At 42.3% G+C, this 21,399-nt stretch overlaps 1 protein-coding gene across 1 annotated transcript in view; it reads left to right on the top strand.

The window, feature by feature from the left end:
• rundc3aa (RUN domain containing 3Aa) overlaps positions 1-21,399 on the top strand; it is a 58,285-nt gene that overhangs the window by 32,607 nt on the left and 4,279 nt on the right. The window contains exons 3-10 of the mRNA XM_061981325.1: positions 938-1,053; positions 8,816-8,949; positions 9,019-9,104; positions 9,172-9,261; positions 17,139-17,219; positions 17,284-17,449; positions 17,517-17,674; positions 17,745-17,858. Of these exons, the coding sequence (XP_061837309.1) occupies positions 938-1,053; positions 8,816-8,949; positions 9,019-9,104; positions 9,172-9,261; positions 17,139-17,219; positions 17,284-17,449; positions 17,517-17,674; positions 17,745-17,858 (945 nt within the window). The remainder of the gene's footprint in view (positions 1-937; positions 1,054-8,815; positions 8,950-9,018; positions 9,105-9,171; positions 9,262-17,138; positions 17,220-17,283; positions 17,450-17,516; positions 17,675-17,744; positions 17,859-21,399) is intronic.

The following is a 21,399-nucleotide window of genomic DNA, read 5'->3' as shown; positions in this document are numbered from 1 at the left end:
CGTCCACAGTTTCCAAAAACAATTTGAAATGTGGACTCGTCAGACCACAGAACACTTTTCCACTTTGTATCAGTCCATCTTAGATGAGCTCAGCGAAGCCGACGGCGTTTCTGGGTGTTGTTGATAAACGGTTTTCGCCTTGCATAGGAGAGTTTTAACTTGCACTTACAGATGTAGCGGCCAACTGTAGTTACTGACAGTGGGTTTTTGAAGTGTTCCTGAGCCCATGTGGTGATATCCTTTACACACTGATGTTACTTGTTGATGCAGTACAGCCTGAGGGATCGAAGGTCACGGGCTTAGCTGCTTACGTGCAGTGATTTCTCCAGATTCTCTGAACCCTTTGATGATATTACGGAGCGTAGATGGTGAAATCCCTAAATTCCTTGCAATAGCTGGTTGAGAAAGGTTTTTCTTAAACTGTTCAACAATTTGCTCACGCATTTGTTGACAAAGTGGTGACCCTCGCTCCATCCTTGTTTGTGAATGACTGAGCATTTCATGGAATCTACTTTTATACCCAATCATGGCACCCACCTGTTCCCAGCTTGCCTGTTCACCTGTGGGATGTTCCAAAATAAGTGTTTGATGAGCATTCCTCAACTTTATCAGTATTTATTGCCACCTTTCCCAACTTCTTTGTCACGTGTTGCTGGCATCAAATTCTAAAGTTAATGATTATTTGCAAAAAAAAAAAAAAAATGTTTATCAGTTTTAACATCAAATATGTTGTCTTTGTAGCATATTCAACTGAATATGGGTTGAAAAGGATTTGCAAATCATTGTATTCCGTTTATATTTACATCTAACACAATTTCCCAACTCATATGGAAACAGGGTTTGTACAACTGTTTGCATGATCTGCAGCTCCAATGGGATTTTTTCCTGGTTAAATAAACGTTAAATATATATTTTTCCCCACTTTCTCGCCTTTTAGATTCTCAGTCAAGACTCTTCTCGAGAAATACACGGCCGAGCCCATCGATGACTCGGCAGAGGAGTTCATCAACTTTGCCGCCATCTTGGAGCACATCCTCAGCCACCGTTTTAAAGGTAAACACAAGTACAACTCGGGATGGGTACAACCTGGTACTTTTTTTTTTTTGGCACAGACCCGAAATCCCACCGGTCCGATCGGGCACCAACTCACATAAAATCCAAAGACGCCTTGTTTTGCATACCTGGGTTGCACGTAAAGTCCCACTTTTCGCACTGAGAGTGGACTCAGCCAAACCGCCTCTATAACAGGGGTTCTCAACCTTTTTGACCTCGGGGTCCAACTAAAAAAAATTCTGTAAAACAAAACGGCCATCTACTGGCAACTATGGCTGCCAAACGAAAACCGTAAAATTAAAGTAAAACATTGTAAACCAAATAATGATCAAAAACATTATAATTACAGAAATTTTCATGAAACGTTTTACAGAAAAATATCGTAATATTACATGAATTTGAAAGTAATTTAAGAAAACAGAAAATGCTATGTATAATTAATTTGGTATTTTTCTGTAAAAAAAAAATAGAAATATACATATTTTGTCATTACTGGCATATTACTTAAAATAACAGGCGGATTGTTTATTTACAGATAATGTCTTCAATTCTACAGTTTTATAAACTATTTAAAAAAAATAGAAAAATTACAGTAGAAATTTAGCGTAAATTAACCATAAAAATAGGATTTTTTTTTAGTGCACTACAGAGTGCTCATCCAAATATTAACACTGAATCAATCATTTTATTCTTGATTTTAACCGTATTCAATAATTACATCTAACCTACTTACATTTTAACACAGGGGTGTCAAACTCATTTTAGCTCAGGGGCCGCATGGAGGAAAATCTGTGCACACGCGGGCCGGAATGGTAAAATCATGGCACGATAACTTGAAAATAAAGACAACTACAGGTTGTTTTTAGAGATGTCCGATAATATCGGCAGGCTGATATTATCGGCCGATATATGCGCTAAAATGTAATATCGGAAATTATCGGTATCGTTTTTTTTTATTATCGGTATCCTTTTTAAAAAAAAAGTTTTTATTTTTATTTTTTTTTATTAAATCAACATAAAAAACACAAGATACACTTACAATTAGTGCACCAACCCAAAAAACCTCCCTCCCCCATTTACACTCATTCACACAAAAGGGTTGTTTCTTTCTGTTATTAATATTCTGGTTCCTACATTATATATCAATATATATCAATACAGTCTGCAAGGGATACAGTCCGTAAGCACACATGATTGTGTGTGCTGCTGGTCCACTAATAGTACTAACCTTTAAGAGTTAATTTTACTATATTTTATTAATTACTAGTTTCTATGTAACTGTTTTTATATTGTTTTACTTTCTTTTTTATTCAAGAAATTGTTTTTAATTTATTTATGTTATTTTATTTTATGAATTTTTTTCAAAAGTACCTTATCTTCACCATACCTGGTTGTCCAAATTAGGCATAATAATGTGTTAATTCCACGACTGTATATATCGGTTGGTATCGGTATCGGTATCGGTTGATATCGGTATCGGTAATTAAAGAGTTGGACAATATCGGAATATCGGATATCGGCAAAAAGCCATTATCGGACATCCCTAGTTGTTTTCTTTGTTTTACTTTGGCCAAAAATATAAGAAGCACATTATGAAAACGTACAAATCACAAATAATCCTCTGGACAAAACACTTCAAGTTTGTTGAAAATTCTGAGGAAATTGGTGCAGTTTCAAAAACATAATGAGCTTAGACTTCGTCTCAGTGTATCGAAAAAGGGATTGAACAAAAAACACAACATGTAAACTCTTCGAGTTATCAAATACCTCCTTTGTCATGTCCACGTATCAATCCAGTGGAAACTCAACAAACCGTAAGAAACGGATGTAAAAAGTATTCGAAAGGGTTAAGTGTTCTCCTTTTTGACAGAGACATTATGGGGGAGTAAGGGTGCCAAATAACGATGTGTTCGTAACAGAAGACATAAAAAAGTTTCATTTGGGTAGAGGGAGAGGAGCCGCAGCCACGCTTTACTTTGTACCTCTTGCTAGTTTTAACAGAATTGCTATTGTGACATCCAGTGGACATATTTAGAACAGCAGTTTATTTCATTTAAAAAAATGCAGCTCATTTTAATACTTGGCAAACTCATTACGCGGGGCCGGAAAAAACCTGTTCGCGGGCCTGTTCCGGCCCGTGGGCCGTACGTTTGACACCCCAGGTTAACAACCTTGTCAAATGATATTGAACCATGTGCTAATCACAAAGATTATTATTTATTTTACACATAAACTTGTACTACTACTCGTACTTTAACACATAAATAAATACTAATCAAATATACTGTACAAGAAGGGGCTATTAAAAAAAATGATAAAAAATTAATTTACATACAATTATCTAGTGCTAAAATGGATAAACTAATAAATAATCAATCAATCAATCAATGTTTATTTATATAGCCCTAAATCACAAGTGTCTCAAAGGGCTGCACAAGCCACAACGACATCCTCGGTATAGCCCACATAAGGGCAAGGAAAAACTCACCCCAGTGGGACGTCGATGTGAATGACTATGAGAAACCTTGGAGAGGACCGCATATGTGGGTAACCCCCCCCCTCTAGGGAGACCGAATGCAATGGATGTCGAGTGGGTCTAACATAATATTGTGAGAGTCCAGTCCATAGTGGATCCAGCATAACAGTAAGAGTACAGTCCACAGTGGGGTCAGCAGGAAACCATCCCGAGCGGAGACGGGTCAGCAGCGCAGAGATGTTCCCAACCGATATACAGGCGAGCGGTCCACCCCGGGTCCCGACCCCGGACAGCCAGCACCCCATCCATGGCCACCGGATCTGTGTGTCTCCCCTTCCACAAGGGATAGGGGGGAGCAGAGGAGAAAAGAAAAGAAACGGCAGATCAACTGGTCTAAAAAAGGGGGGCTATTCAAAGGCTAGAGTATACAAATGAGTTTTGAGATGGGACTTAAATGTTTCTACTGAGGTAGCATCTCTAACTGTTACCGGGAGGGCATTCCATAGTGCTGGAGCCCGAATAGAAAACGCTCTACAGCCCGCAGACTTTTTTTTGGCTCTGGGAATCACTAATAAGCCGGAGTTCTTTGAACGCAGATTTCTTGCCGGGACATATGGTACAATACAATCGGTAAGATAGGCTGGAGCTAGACCGTGTAGTATTTTATACGTAAGTAGTAAAACCTTAAAGTCGCATCTTAAGTGCACAGGAAGCCAGTGCAGGTGAGCCAGTATAGGCGTAATATGATCAAACTTTCTTGTTCTTGTCAAAAGTCTAGCAGCCGCATTTTGTACCAACTGTAATCTTTTAATGGACGGCGTGGCGCAGTGGAAGAGTGGCCGTGCGCGACCCGAGGGTCCCTGGTTCAATCCCCACCTAGTACCAACCTCGTCATGTCCGTTGTGTCCTGAGCAAGACACTTCACCCTTGCTCCTGATGGGTGCTGGTAGTGCCTTGCATGGCAGCTCCCTCCATCAGTGTGTGAATGTGTGTGTGAATGGGTAAATGTGGAAGTAGTGTCAAAGCGCTTTGAGTACCTTGAAGGTAGAAAAGCGCTATATAAGTACAACCCATTTATCATTTATCATTTAATGCTAGACATAGGGAGACCCGAAAATAATATGTTACAGTAATCGAGACGAGACATAACGAACGCATGAATAATGATCTCAGCGTCGCTAGTGGACAAAATGGAACGAATTTTAGCGATATTACGGAGATGAAAGAAGGCCGTTTTAGTAACACTCTTAATGTGTGATTCAAAGGAGAGAGTTGGGTGGAAGATAATACCCAGATTCTTTACTGAGTCGCTTTGTGTAATTGTTTGGTTGTCAAATGTTAAGGTGGTATTATTAAATAAATGTCGGTGTTTAGCAGGACCGATAATCAGCATTTCCGTTTTCTTGGCGTTGAGTTGCAAGAAGTTAGCGGACATCCATTGTTTAATTTCATTAAGACACGCCTCCAGCTGACTACAATCCGGCGTGTTGGTCAGCTTTAGGGGCATGTAGAGTTGGCTGTCATCAGCATAACAATGAAAGCTAACACCGTATTTGCGTATGATGTCGCCTAGCGGCAGCATGTAAATACTAAAGAGTGCAGGGCCAAGAACCGAACCTTGGGGGACTCCGCACGTTACCTTAACATAGTCCGAGGTCACATTGTTATGGGAGACGCATTGCATCCTGTCAGTAAGATAAGAGTTAAACCATTAGAATAAGAATAAGTATGTTTCATAATAAACTATTGATACAATTAAAGTTTATAAAAACAGATTCACTACTTTAGTAATCATTTTTGTGCTTATTAAACTTCTCTATGAGTTGAGGTCCAGGCTTTTTCTGTTTATTTGAGATTGTCACTACTGCCACAAGTGGTGGAAAAGTGTATTGCAACTAAGTACTGCTGCGGCACTTAATTTTGGCGTCCCTCTAAAGCAGGGGTGTCAAACTCATTTTAGATAGAGGGCCACACTGAGAAAAATCTACTATCAAGTGGGCCGGACTGGTAAAATCACGGTACAATAACTTAAAAATAAAGACAACTTCAGATTGTTTTCTTTTTTTTAAAAATAGAACAAGCACATTGTACAATGTACAAATCATAATGTCGTTGTTGTTTTTTTTACACTTATTCTATCTGTATTTGTCGTTATTTATACTTTCTGAATAAAGTACGTGAGAATGTTCATCAGTCAACTCATTGGTGTTCATTTTCAATCAAGATAAAAAAATATTTCAGGATGTTATTTATGTACAAACTCCGTTTCCATATGAGTTGGGAAATTGTGTTAGATGTAAATATAAACGGAATACAATGATTTGCAAATTCTTTTCAATCCATATTCAATTGAATGCACTACAAAGACAAGATATTCGATGTTCAAACTCATAAACTTTATTTTTTTTTGCAAATAATAATTAACTTAGAATTTCATGGCTGCAACACGTGCCAAAGTAGTTGGAAAAGGGCATGTTCACCACTGTGTTACATCACCTTTTCTTTTAACAACACTCAATAAACGATTGGGAACTGAGGAAACTAATTGTTGAAGCTTTGAAAGTGGAATTCTTTCCCATTCTTGTTTTATGTAGAGCTTCAGTCGTTCAACAGTCCGGAGTCTCCGCTGTCGTATTTTACGCTTCATAATGCGCCACACATTTTCGATGGGAGACAGGTCTGGACTGCAGGCGGGCCAGGAAAGTACCCGCACTCTCTTTTAACGAAGCCACGCTGTTGTAACACATGCTGAATGTGGCTTGGCATTGTCTTGCTGAAATAAGCAGGGGCGTCCATGAAAAAGACGGCGCTTAGATGGCAGCATATGTTGTTCCAAAACCTGTATGTACCTTTCAGCATTAATGGCGCCTTCACAGATGTGTAAGTTACCCATGCCTTGGGCGCTAATGCACCCCCATACCATCACAGATGCTGGCTTTTGAACTTTGCGTCGATAACAGTCTGGATGGTTCGCTTCCCCTTTGGTCCGGATGACACGATGTTGAATATTTCCAAAAACAATTTGAAATGTGGACTCGTCAGACCACAGAACACTTTTCCACTTTGCATCAGTCCATCTTAGATGATCTCGGGCCCAGAGAAGCCGGCGGCGTTTCTGGGTGTTGTTGATAAATGGCTTTCGCTTTGCATAGTAGAGCTTTAACTTGCACTTACAGATGTAGCGACCAACTGTATTTAGTGACAGTGGTTTTCTGAAGTATTCCTGAGCCCATGTGGTGATATCCTTTAGAGATTGATGTCGGTTTTTGATACAGTGCCAGGGATCGAAGGTCACGGTCATTCAATGTTGGTTTCCGGCCATGCCGCTTACGTGGAGTGATTTCTCCAGATTCTCTGAACCTTTTGATGATATTATGGACCGTAGATGTTGAAATTCCTAAATTTCTTGCAATTGCACTTTGAGAAACGTTGTTCTTAAACTGTTTGACTATTTGCTCACGCAGTTGTGGACAAAGGGGTGTACCTCGCTCCATCATTTCTTGTGAAAGACTGAGCATTTTTTGGGAAGCTGTTTGTATACCCAATCATGGCACCCACCTGTTCCCAATTAGCTTGCACACCCGTGAGATGTTCCAAATAAGTGTTTGATGAGCATTCCTCAACTTTATCAGTATTTATTGCCACCTTTCCCAACTTCTTTGTCACGTGTTGCTGGCATCAAATTCTAAAGTTAATGATTATTTGCAAAAAAAAAATGTTTATCAGTTTGAACATCAAATATGTTGTCTTTGTAGCATATTCAACTGAATATGGGTTGAAAATGATTTGCATATCATTGTATTCTGTTTATATTTACATCTAACACAATTTCCCAACTCATATGGAAACAGGGTTTGTAGTTTGATAATTTTCCTTGGCTGGTGCACTAACATCATGTAGTTTATAATTTTTTTTACATATGTAGCATAATCCACAACGATACAAATAATTCCTATTGCGACATCTAGTGGACACATTTAGAACAGCAGTTTCTTTTATTCAAAAATTTCGGCTCATTTTTATACTTAGCAAACTCATCCCGCGGGCCGGATAAAACCTGTACGTTTGACACCCCAGCTCTAAAGAGTGCTCTCAACCCAACAATGGGCCCCAGCCCTACGGTTAAGAAACACTGCTCTAGGTAATGATGCAATTTTCAATGCCAACAAAGAAACTGACTCAAAAAATCAAATCAAATCAAATCAACTTTATTTATAGAGCACATTTAAAATTTACCACAGGGGTAGCCAAAGTGCTGTACAATGAGCCGGTTAAAAGATAAAACGAGTACCGAGCAAACACAACACAACACAAACAGAACACGATGAAAAATAAATAATTAAAATAGAATTAATAAAAACATAAAAACATAAAAACAGGATCACAGCAGGTGTATTATGGGGCGCCATTGCAGGATGGATATCACTCAGTGTTAAAAGCCATGGAATAAAAGTATGTTTTTAAGAGAGATTTAAAAACAGGAAGAGAGGAGGCTTGTCTAACACTCAGGGGTAGGTCGTTCCAGAGCTTGGGAGCAGCAACGGCGAAAGCTCTGTCACCTCTAAGCTTCAGCCTTGTGTCAGGGACCGTCAACAGCAGCTGATCGGCTGATCTTAAGGATCGGGTGGGGCAGTAAGGCTGAAGGAGGTCGGAGAGATAGGTTGGCGCGAGGTTGTTTAGACATTTAAAAACAAATAAAAGGAGTTTAAAATGTATTCGGTAACGCACAGGGAGCCAGTGAAGGGACGCTAAAATAGGGGTGATGTGCTCACGTCTGCGGGTCTCCAAGTAAAACACTCCAAGTAAGGCTCCACTTTTCCAAAAATGCGCTAGCTTGATGCTAATATACATTGGCTTGGCTATTGACATGCGACTGGTTAGCATTAGCGATTTCACATGGCAATTTCAACACCTCCGAATTTGTTAATGAACACTACAACGAAGAAGCGCGTTACAATCGCTGATGCGTAACAAGTACAATACTTACAGTATTAACACTTTTTAGGGCGCAACAAAAGACTAGCTAACACACAATAAACTATACACTACTGCCATCTAACGTCTTGGACTTGCAACTGTAATTGAGACTCAGGAATGTGATAATAAAACATAAACAATAATTTTTTTAATATGTTTAAAAAAATGACATCTTACTATCAAAACAATTACTATTTATTAACACACACAATAGTACCGAAAATAGGTACGTTGAGTACCGGTTTAAATGTGAACGATACCCATCCCTAAGTCCAAACGTCTTTCACGTGTCCCGCCGCGGTCGTCCAGGCTCGGGCAGCTGGTTCACCTCGGACGGACAGCGCAGCTTCTGGGAGTACGTGCGACTGGCGTGCAGCAAGGTGCAGAACAACTGCATCGCCAGCATCGAGAACATCGAGAACATCAGCACGTCCCGAGCCAAGGTGAGAGCGCGCGCGGCGAAGTCACGTCAAATAGTGGACTCGCTGCAGTGTTCCGTCCTCCGTGTTTAGGGTCGAGCATGGATTCGAGTGGCGCTGATGGAGAAACGTCTGTCTGAGTACGTGTCCACCGCCCTGAGGGACACCAGAACAACCAGGTGAGGCCTAACTCTTAAAGGTGCGGCGCGCACTAAATCATTTCACACGGTCTTCATCACTTGACAGGAGGTTTTATGACGACGGCGCCATCATGCTGAGAGAGGAGGCCACCGTCCTGACTGGCATGCTGATTGGCCTGAGCGCCATCGACTTCAGGTGAGTCCGCTTTTGAGCGTAAAGGCGCTCAAACAGGCTTTGCTACACATCTTAAAGTAAAGCTCTGCCAGCTATTTGTCAGTCAAACGTGTGAGCTGTAAATTTGAGCATTTTTCCTCAGTGAATATGCTAACCTAGCATGATGCTGCTGTGAAAATGTGAGTGTAATGTTAGCACTTTAGCATCCCATGCTACGCTAGTGTTGTGTCTTCCTATTCCATGCCTTAATATTAAATTGTTGTATGTGATTTATGGCATCTGTGACTTAGGGATCAAATCAAATACAACTTTATTTGTATAGCATTTTCAACCAAAGTGCTTTACATTTAAAAAAAAACTCCTTATATAATCAGCCCCACGCCCCCCTGCCACACAAAACGCTATTTCCCTCCTGCCATGCACATACACACATGATAAAAGTCATGTCAAAACATAAGTGGCTGAGCACGGAGGAACCAGGTGAGAAAACACTATCTTGGGATGGGGGATCGGTGTCGTTTACATTTTAGCTGATACTACTGGTACTTAAAAAATGGAAAACGTGCACATTTTTATTGAAAATAACAATGTTGTTTTATTTTTATAGAATTTTGTGACATTCAAGTTGAACAGACTAGTAATTTAAATCCTTTTTTTTATTTTATTAATTTTTTTTGTCCGTTTTATACAATTATTTATTTATTTATATATACTTAAAAAAAAAAAAGGAATTGAAATACTTTAATGATTTAACTTATATAACTAAGTAATATATTCCAAAATAATAACAACAAATTGTCAAATTATTACAGCAAAACCATACAAAACATGGAGAATGTACATGAAAATAAAGAATGTGGGATTTACAATATTAAAGGCCTACTGAAACCCACTACTACCGACCACGCAGTCTGATAGTTTATATATCAATGATGAAATCTTAACATTGCAACACATGCCAATACGGTCGGGTTAGCTTACTAAAGTGCAATTTTAAATTTCGCGCAAAATATCCTGCTGAAAACGTCTCGGTATGATGACGTCAGCGCGTGACGTCACGGATTGTAGAGGACATTTTGGGACAGCATGGTGGCCAGCTATTAAGTCGTCTGTTTTCATCGCAAAATTCCACAGTATTCTGGACATCTGTGTTGGTGAATGTTTTGCAATTTGTTCAATGAACAATGGAGACAGCAAAGAAGAAAGCTGTAGGTGGGAAGCGGTGTATTGCGGGCGGCTGCAGCAACACAAACACAGCCAGTGTTTCATTGTTTACATTCCCGGAAGATGACAGTCAAGCTTTACCATTGGCCTGTGGAGAACTGGGACAACAGAGACTCTTACCAGGAGGACTTTGAGTTGGATGCGCAGACGCGGTACCGTGAGTACGCATGCAGCTGCGGCTTCCAAACATTTGATCGCTTGCCCGTACGTGCGTGCCGCTATGTGCATGTCACGTACGTAACTTTGGGGACTTTGGGGAAATATATGTGCCGTATGAACTTTGGGGAGGTGAACAGTACTTTGGGCTGTGGGATTGAGTGTGTTGTGCAGGTGTTTGAGTTGTATTGGCGGGTTATATGGACGGGAGGGGGGAGGTGTTTGTTATGCGGGATTAATTTGTGGCATATTAAATATAAGCCTGGTTGTGTTGTGGCTAATAGAGTATATATATGTCTTGTGTTTATTTACTGTTTTAGTCATTCCCAGCTGAATATCAGGTCCCACCCGCCTCTCACAGCATCTTCCCTATCTGAATCGCTCCCACTGCCCTCTAGTCCTTCACTCTCACTTTTCCTTATCCACGGATCTTTCATCCTCGCTCAAATTAATGGGGAAATCCTCGCTTTCTCGGTCCGAATCGCTCTCGCTGCTGGTGGCCATGATTGTAAACAATGTGCGGATGTGAGGAGCTCCACAACCTGTGACGTCACGCGCATATCGTCTGCTACTTCCGATACAGGCAAGGCTTTTTTATCAGCGACCAAAAGTTGCGAACTTTATCGTCGATGTTCTCTACTAAATCCTTTCAGCAAAAATATGGCAATATCGCGAAATGATCAAGTATGACACATAGAATGGACCTGCTATCCCCGTTTAAATAAGAAAATCGCATTTCAGTAGGCCTTTAACTATGAACGATAAATCACTGAATATTGACGACATATGAACGTCACACCCCGTCTCGATCGGGGTAAAAAGGGTAAAAAAAAAATCACCTACTATGTTGGTATGGGTGTATATTTCTCCCGAAATGTGTTTGTCATTCTTGTTTGGTGTGGGTTCACAGTGTGGCGCATATTTGTAACAGTGTTAAAGTTCTTTATACGGCCACCTTCAGTGTGACCTGTATGGCTGTTGATCAAGTATGCCTTGCATTCACTTATGTGTGTGCAAAAGCCGCATATATTATGTGACTGGGCCGGCACGCAGGTTTGTATGGAGGAAAAGCGGACGTGACGACAGGTTGTAGAGGACGCTAAAGGCAGTGCCCCCAAAAATGTTGTCCGGGCGGAAATCGGGAGAATGGTTGCCCCGGGAGATTTTCGGGAGGGGCACTGAAATTCGGGAGTCTCCCGGGAATATCGAGAGGTTGAAACCGATACCGATAATTTCTGATATTACATTTTAAAGCATTTATCGGCCGATAATATCGGCAGGCCCATGTTATCGGACATCTCTACTTGTGAGTGTTGATGACACAGCTTTGCAACAGTTGATATTCTAGTTTCAAGCATGTTTTACTCAATATAGGTCATCAAATCTCAGCAACAAGCTGTAATATCTTACTGAGATAATTTAGGACCAAAAAACCCTTAAAACAAGTAAAACACTCTAACATAAAATCTGCTTAGTGAGAAGAATGATCTTATCTGACAGAAAAATAAGCAAATATCACCCTTATTAGAGATATTTAATCTTACTTAGATTTCAGTTTTTGCAGTGTACTGCAATGCCTTGGCGGGGATCGAAACCGAAAGTTAACTCTACCGTCGTCTCGTTCCTGGTACCTCGTCTTCCGCCACCTAAATAAGAAACAATGTGTGTATTTGCAAAGATGGAAAAGACAGGGTGTGGTCAGGTTAAAAAATATTCTCCTAATAACTTGATAGGGATGATACTCGAAACCGGTTTTCCCAGTTGTTCGATAAGAAACGAACCGAGTCCTCGAACTCGAATCCCTTTTTGAGAACCGGTACCCGTTATCGAGACCACTATAGTAAAGAAAAAGAGTTGGTTCTTTATTCGAATCCCTGGGAACGAATCCCGTCCCGACCAGATATGCTCCGTGTGACATCACAAGAAATGACGTCACGTAGCTCAGTCATTGGGCGCAGATAGGGAAAGCAGGAAAAACAATGGACCGGAAAAAGCGCTCCAAGGTGTAATAAAGTTCAAAACAAAAAGGTATAATCCAATGAATAACTTTACTGAGAGATTTGAGCAGGGTACAAACACATGACGGACACTTTTACGACCAACCGGAAACATAGCAACCAGGCTGGCAACGCACCTCCTTTACGGCAGCTGTCGCAACGTTCTTAAAGCAACCGCAGCACATACATATATATACAACATATCTCACTTTTTTAACTTTTGTTTTTCTTTCCTTGTAAACAAAACAAAATCACACTGTATATGTGTTGTCTGTCTGATTATAAATAATGCAGACGAGGCGTGTTGGCTGAGTTCTTGACGTTTACTTTCACAGCGTGCTCATAACCTCATTCTTAGCAGCCGGGTAGCGACATAATGCAAAAACACTTTTCGGGGCTACCGCGCATGCTCGTCACTCCCGTTGCATGCTGGGTAGTGCAGTTGTTATATTCCCTAGCCTCGCTCATAACATCACATCTTTCCCCCTATAAAGAAATAATCCATCCATCCATCCATCTTCTTCCGCTTATCCGAGGTCGGGTCGCGGGGGCAGCAGCTTAAGCAGGGAAGCCCAGACTTCCCTCTCCCCAGCCACTTCGTCCAGCTCTTCCTGTGGGACCCCGAGGCGTTCCCAGGCCAGCCGGGAGACATAGTCTTCCCAACGTGTCCTGGGTCTTCCCCGCGGCCTCCTACCGGTGGGACGTGCCCTAAACACCTCCCTAGGGAGGCGTTCGGGTGGCATCCTGACCAGATGCCCGAACCACCTCATCTGGCTCCTCTCGATGTGGAGGAGCAGCGGCTTTACTTTGAGCTCCTCCCGGATGGCAGAGCTTCTCACCCTATCTCTAAGGGAGAGCCCTGCCACCCGGCGGAGGAAACTCATTTCGGCCGCTTGTACCCGTGATCTTGTCCTTTCGGTCATAACCCAAAGCTCATGACCATAGGTGAGGATGGGAACGTAGATCGACCGGTAAATTGAGAGCTTTGCCTTCCGGCTCAACTCCTTCTTCACCACAACGGATCGATACAGCGTCCGCATTACTGAAGACGCCGCACCGATCCGCCTGTCGATCTCACGATCCACTCTTCCCCCACTCGTGAACAAGACTCCGAGGTACTTGAACTCCTCCACTTGGGGCAAGATCTCCTCCCCAACCCGGAGATGGCACTCCACCCTTTTCCGGGCAAGAACCATGGACTCGGACTTGGAGGTGCTGATTCTCATCCCAGTCGCTTCACACTCAGCTGCGAACCGATCCAGTGAGAGCTGAAGATCCTGGCCAGATGAAGCCATCAGGACCACATCATCTGCAAAAAGCAGAGACCTAATCCTGCAGCCACCAAACCAGATCCCCTCAACGCCTTGACTGCGCCTAGAAATTCTGTCCATAAAAGTTATGAACAGAATCGGTGACAAAGGGCAGCCTTGGCGGAGTCCAACCCTCACTGGAAACGTGTCCGACTTACTACCGGCAATGCGGACCAAGCTCTGGCACTGATCATACAGGGAGCGGACTGCCACAATCAGACAGTCCGATACCCCGTACTCTCTTCCCGAGGGACACGGTCGAATGCCTTCTCCAAGTCCACAAAACACATGTAGACTGGTTGGGCAAACTCCCATGCACCCTCAAGGACCCTGCCGAGAGTATAGAGCTGGTCCACAGTTCCACGACCAGGACGAAAACCACACTGTTCCTCCTGAATCCGAGGTTCGACTATCCGGCGTAGCCTCCTCTCCAGTACACCTGAATAGACCTTACCGGGAAGGCTGAGGAGTGTGATCCCACGATAGTTAGAACACACCCTCCGGTTCCCCTTCTTAAAGAGAGGAACCACCACCCCGGTCTGCCAATCCAGAGGTACCGCCCCCGATGTCCACGCGATGCTGCAGAGTCTTGTCAACCAAGACAGCCCCACAGCATCCAGAGCCTTAAGGAATCTCATCTACCCCCGGGGCCTTGCCACCGAGGAGCTTTTTAACTACCTCAGCAACCTCAGCCCCAGAAATAGGAGAGCCCACCACAGACTCCCCAGGCACTGCTTCCTCATAGGAAGACGTGTTGGTGGGATTGAGGAGGTCTTCGAAGTATTCCCTCCACCGATCCACAACATCCGCAGTCGAGGTCAGCAGAACACCATCCGCACCATACACGGTGTTGATAGTGCACTGCTTCCCCTTCCTGAGGCGGCGGATGGTGGACCAGAATTGCTTCGAAGCCGTCCGGAAGTCGTTTTCCATGGCCTCACCGAACTCCTCCCATGTCCGAGTTTTTGCCTCTGCGACCGCTGAAGCCGCACACCGCTTGGCCTGTCGGTACTTGTCCGCTGCCTCAGAAGTCCTATGAGCCAAAAGAAATAATGTTAACTCAATAAAGTGTATTTCTTTTTTTAGCTTTAACTTTTCATTTTTTTTGCATTGTAACCACATTTGCAAACAACTTTTCTCTTCATAGAATTTTTTTTCAATAAAGAAATAAAGTGCAAAAATGTCAAAGCATCACAACAAACAGTTATGTCAAATAGCAGCAGAAGTGCACTTTTTGGAGAGCTGTATTATTTTCAGTTTTGTGCCCAAGGGACTGATTTTATTTAACACTATATTATTATTTATACACCTATAGTGATCACAGAGACAGGTTGTTTTTGTGTTACTGTATATATTTATTTTTCTGAAAAATCCCACTTAATATACTTTGGGTAGCAACAGACAATATTAGTTCATCTAGTTAATAGTGTGAGAATCCAGTACATAGTGGGGCATCATGTCAGTGTGACACTATATGCGCTAGTCATCATGGGAAATGTTGTCTTCTTCTGGCAAAACACTACCGCTTTGGTCCACTGGCGCCGCCAAAATCAACCAAAACGAAAAGATTTTAAGTGGGGCTTTAAAGGGGAACATTATCACCAGACCTATGTAAGCATCAATATATACCTTGATGTTGCAGAAAAAAGACCAAATATTTTTTTAACCGATTTCCGAACTCTAAATGGGTGAATTTTGGCGAATTAAACGCCTTTCTATTATTCGCTCTCGGAGCGATGAGGTCACAATATGACGTCACATCGGGAAGCAATCCGCCATTTTCTCAAACACATTACAAACACCGAGTCAAATCAGCTCTGTTATTTTCCGTTTTTTCGACTGTTTTCCGCACCTTGGAGACATCATGCCTCGTCGGTGTGTTGTCGGAGGGTGTAACAACACGAACAGGGACGGATTCAAGTTGCACCAGTGGCCCAAAGATGCGAAAGTGGCAAGAAATTGAACGTTTGTTCCGCACACTTTACCGACGAAAGCTATGCTACGACAGAGATGGCAAGAATGTGTGGATATCCTGCGACACTCAAAGCAGATGCATTTCCAACGATAAAGTCAAAGAAATCTGCCGCCAGACCCCCATTGAATCTGCCGGAGTGTGTGAGCAATTCAGGGACAAAGGACCTCGGTAGCACGGCAAGCAATGGCGGCAGTTTGTTCCCGCAGACGAGCGAGCTAAACCCTAGCTTCCCTGGCCTGCTGACATCAACTCCAAAACTGGACAGATCAGCTTTCAGGAAAAGAGCACGGATGAGGGTATGTCTACAGAATATATTAATTGATGAAAATTGGGCTGTCTGCACTCTCAAAGTGCATGTTGTTGCCAAATGTATTTCATATGCTGTAAACCTAGTTCATAGTTGTTAGTTTCCTTTAATGCCAAACAAACACATACCAATCGTTGGTTAGAAGGCGATCGGCGAATTCGTCCTCGCTTTCTCCCGTGTCGCTGGCTGTCGTGTCGTTTTCGTCGGTTTCGCTTGCATACGGTTCAAACCGATATGGCTCAATAGCTTCAGTTTCTTCTTCAATTTCGTTTTCGCTACCTGCCTCCACACTACAACCATCCGTTTCAATACATGCGTAATCTGTTGAATCGCTTAAGCCGCTGAAATCCGAGTCTGAATCCGAGCTAATGTCGCTATAGCTTGCTGTTCTATGCGCCATGTTTGTTTGTGTTGGCATCACTATGTGACGTCACAGGAAAATGGACAGGTGGTTAAAATCAGGCACTTTGAAGCTTTTTTTTAGGGATATTGCGTGATGGGTAAAATTTTGAAAAAAAAACTTTGAAAAATAAAATAAGCCACTGGGAACTGATTTTTAATGGTTTTAACCCTTCTGAAATTGTGATAATGTTCCCCTTTAATATACTTTGGGTAACAGTCAATATTTATTTATTTTATTGTATTTTTTTAGGGGGGGTAACAGTCAATATTTATTTATTTATTAAATTTTATTTTTTTCTTATATAATAAAAGTGAGCTTTTGTTAAACCACATATTGTGTGTTTTTTTCCCCCATGTACAACAACCTATCTGGACTCGATAAGAGAATCGATAAGGAATCGGTTCGATAAGAGGATTCGATAAAATAGGCTCGAACTCGATAATTTCTTATCAAACATCATCCCTATAACTTGATGTCAGTTTTGAGGAGTAAAAGTTTTGTGATTAAATGTCAATTTCCCATGTAGTTTCTGCTTGAAGGGGGAAACGTTGGATGGAAAATCCCCGGCTGTGATCGACTACACTCCTTACCTGAAGTTCACCCAAAGGTGAGCTTGTTAGCTGTTAGCTTAGCATTAGCACACGCCCTAAATCCCGCCCCTTTCTTGTTAGCTACGACTGTCTGAGCGACGACGAGGACCGGCGCAGCGTGGACAGCAGCAACAGCGAGGAGAGCGTCCCCGAGCACCCTTACGTCCCGCTGGTGACCGACGAGGAGAGCTGGAGCAACAAGTGTCGCAAGATGGAGCAGCGCTTCAAGATCGTCTACGCCCAGAAGGTGACGGATGCCTCGCCTCGCTCTCGCCCCGGGCTCAGCTGAGGTGCCGGTCTCCCTCCCGCTGCAGGGCTACCTGGAGGAGCTGGTGCGGCTGCGCGAGTCGCAGCTGAAGAACGTGGAGACGGAGAACAAGCGTCTGCGGGCCAAAGTGGACGAGCTGGCGGTGCAGGGTCAGCGCGAGAAGAAGGAGCTGGAGGCCGTCGTGCTGGAGCTGCAGGCTCAGCTGTGAGCGAGCGCTCGTCCTCTGTGAAGACCTCATGTCCTGCTTCTCTTTCCAACCTTGTCTCTGCTCTAGCTCCTCCCTCATGCCCTGTGACTCCTCCCACTTGGGGAGAAACCTCTCCATCCCGCTCATCAGCCAGTGGTCCACCGTTACTAACAACCAGAGCAACATCAAGCTCTTCCGCAGGTAATGTCAGGTTCAAATACAGGACATCTGTTACACAAGACAAAAGGCAAGGAATCAAACAGAGACAGAATTCAATTTGGACTCAATTGAGGAGAGACGGCTTCAACCTGTAACCTCTTACAGTGTCTTAGCACGCTCTGACGAAGAAGGTTCTCGTCTCCTCTTTTAATTCAGATGTTCCATGTTCACGCACCAACATATGTCACAATAGGAATAGGGAGGTATGTAAAACAGTCATTGTTTTCAGTCGCTTTGAAGTCCAAGAAGAGGACTTCGCGGGCTTGGCTCTTCCTGGAAATAGCGTTGACCAAATAGTTGGAAGAGAGTTGGAGGACAATGGACAACCCCTCCCGTCTCCTGTCCACAGTGACTTCAAGAGGGCAGCGTGTCGTAAATAGCGTTGACCAAATAGTTGGAAGAGAGTTTGTGAATTACTTCAAAGAGAGTTCGTTTAACACTTCAAAGAGAGTTCCTCCAGGAGTTGAGCACATCCTGCCATCTGTCCGTGCTGAAAGCACAGTGGCATTTCACGAGCCTTCATCCTTTTGTTAGGCCTCGAAATACAGCATTCATAATACAACATTTCTTTTGTGATAACTTACAAACAATTATTCCAATAGGTAATATCTCACTTCAAAACACCGTATTACTTTACTGCAAGGGCTCCAATTATGATTTCGGTAACACTTTAGTATAGGGAACATATTCACCATTAATTAGTTGCTTTTTTTAAAATTTTTTAAATTTTTAATTTTTTTTATTTTTATTAAATCAACATAGAAAAAAACACACGATACACTTTCAACTAGTGCAGGGGTCGGCAACCCGCGGCTCTTTAGCGCCGCCCTAGTGGCTCTCTGGAGCTTTTTAAAAAATGTATGTAAAATGGAAAAAGATGAGGGGGAAAAAAAATCAATTTTTTGTTTTAATATGGTTTCTGTTGGAGGACAAACATGACACAAGCCTCCCTAATTGTTACAAAGCACACTGTTTATATTAAACATGCTTCACTGATTCGAGTATTTGGCGAGCGCCGTTTTGTCCTACTAATTTTGGTGGTCCTTGAACTCACCGTAGTTTGTTTACATCAGGGGTGCTCATTACGTCGATTGCGATCTACCGGTCGATCTCGGAGGGTGTGTCAGTCGATCACCAGCCAGGCATTAAAAAAATAGTCCTAAAAATGAGCGATCATAAATCTTCACTATGACGTCACTTTCGTCACTTGATTGACATTCACGGCACCCGAGGGTCTTCTGAGATGGCGCCGGCTGCTGCCAGCTCATTAAAATTACCGACTGGAAGGCGAGAAACACTTTATTTCAACAGACTCTGGCGCCGTACCTGTCGTCAAAACTCCAAAGACCGACTGCACAGTTGCACAATAAAAGCTCTGCTTCATCCTGCCTGCGCTACCAAAATAAGAGTCTCAGAAAGCTGGCGTGCACAAGCTAGCAAGCTACGGAGTTTGCCGACAATGTATTTCTTGTAAAGTGTATACAAAGGAGTACGGAAGCTGGACAAATAAGATGCCAAAAACCAACCACTTTCATGTGGTATTGGACAGAAAGGAGGACTTTTTTTCTCCTCCATTCGAAAATGCGGACGTTATCATCACTACTGTCTGATTCCTATCAATGCAAGTCATCAGAATCAGGTAATACACCAACTTATATTCTTGTCTTCATGAAAGAAAGGAATCTATATGTGTTAAACATGCTTGTATTTTCTTTAACCACCTTTAAGTTGTTAACAATATTAACTATATGTGTTAAACATGCTTGTATTATCGTTAACCATCAATCAATCAATCTTTATTTATATAGCCCTAAATCACAAGTGTCTCAAAGGGCTGCACAAGCCACAACGACATCCTCGGTACAAAGCCCACATACGGGCAAGGAAAAACTCACCCCAGTGGGACGTCGATGTGAATGACTATGAGAAACCTTGGAGAGGACCGCATATGTGGGTAACCCCCCCCCCTCTAGGGGAGACCGAAAGCAATGGATGTCGAGTGGGTCTGACATAATATTGTGAGAGTCCAGTCCATAGTGGATCCAACATAATAGTAAGAGTCCAGTCCATAGTGGGGCCAGCAGGAAACCATCCCGAGCGGAGACGGGTCAGCAGCGCAGAGATGTTCCCAGCCGATGCACAGGCGAGCGGTCCACCCCGGGTCCCGACTCTGGACAGCCAGCACTTCATCCATGGCCACCGGACCTGTGCCCCCCCCCCCCCCCCCTCAAGGAAAAGGGGAGCAGAGGAGAAAAGAAAAGAAACGGCAGATCAACTGGTCCAACAGGGGGGCTATTTAAAGGCTAGAGTATACAAATGAGTTTTAAGATGGGACTTAAATGCTTCTACTGAGGTAGCATCTCTAATTGTTACCGGGAGGGCATTCCATAGTACTGGAGCCCCAATAGAAAACGCTCTATAGCCCGCAGACTTTTTAACCACCTTTAAGTTGTTAACAATATTAACTATATGTGTTAAACATGCTTGTTTTATCTTTAACCACCTTTAACTTGTTAACAATATTAACTATATGTATTAAACATACTTGTATTATCATTAAACACCTTTAATGTATTAACAATATTAACTATATGTGTTAAACATGCTTGCATTATCATTAAACACCTTCAACCTGTTAACAAAAACATATATTTCATAAATAAGTAAATATAAATTATATATATATGAATGAGGTAGATCCCCACGACTTGATCAATTGAAAAGTAGCTCGCCTGCAGAAAAAGTGTGAGCACCCCTGGTTTACATGTATAACTTTCTCCGACTTTATAGGACGTGTTTTATGCCACTTCTTTTTCTGTCTCATTTTGTCCACCAAACTTTCCACAGAGGTGAGTTTTGTTGATGTTATTGACTTGTGTGGAGTGCTAATCAGACATATTTGGTCACTGCATGACTGCAAGCTAATCGATGCTAACATGCTATTTAGGCTAGCTATATGTACATATTGCATCGTTATGCCTCATTTGTAGCTATATTTGAGCTCATTTAGTTTCCTTTAAGTCCTCTTAATTCAATTTGTATCTCATGACACACTATCTGTATGTAATATGGCTTTTAATTTTTTTTGCGGCTCCAGACAGATTTGTTTTTGTATTTTTGGTCCAATATGGCTCTTTCAACATTTTGGGTTTCCGACCCCTGAACTAGTGCATCTTTCTGCTACCAATATTCTGGTTCCCACAACATGGACAACACTTCTGCAAGGGACACAGTCCCTGAAGCACACTTGATTGTTTGTGCTGCTGGTCCACTAACATTTTCATTTCATTACTTTTTTTTTTTTTTTAATGTAATTATTTTTATATTGTTTTACTTTCTTTTTTTATCGAAAAAAATATTTATTTATCTTATCTAAAAAAAAGAAAAAAAAAGAAAAAAAAAGGACCTTATCTTCACCAGACCTGGTTGTAAATGAAATTAGCTTCGTTTAAAGGTTTTTAAAAAAAAAAACAGGTCCAGTCCAGATAATGTCCAAGTCGGGTTCAGCAAAACACACCTTCAT

The sequence above is a fragment of the Nerophis lumbriciformis genome, linkage group LG24 (assembly GCF_033978685.3).
Source record: "Nerophis lumbriciformis linkage group LG24, RoL_Nlum_v2.1, whole genome shotgun sequence".
Classification (NCBI taxonomy): domain Eukaryota; kingdom Metazoa; phylum Chordata; class Actinopteri; order Syngnathiformes; family Syngnathidae; genus Nerophis; species Nerophis lumbriciformis.
This window is presented reverse-complemented; position numbering and strand designations above follow the sequence as displayed.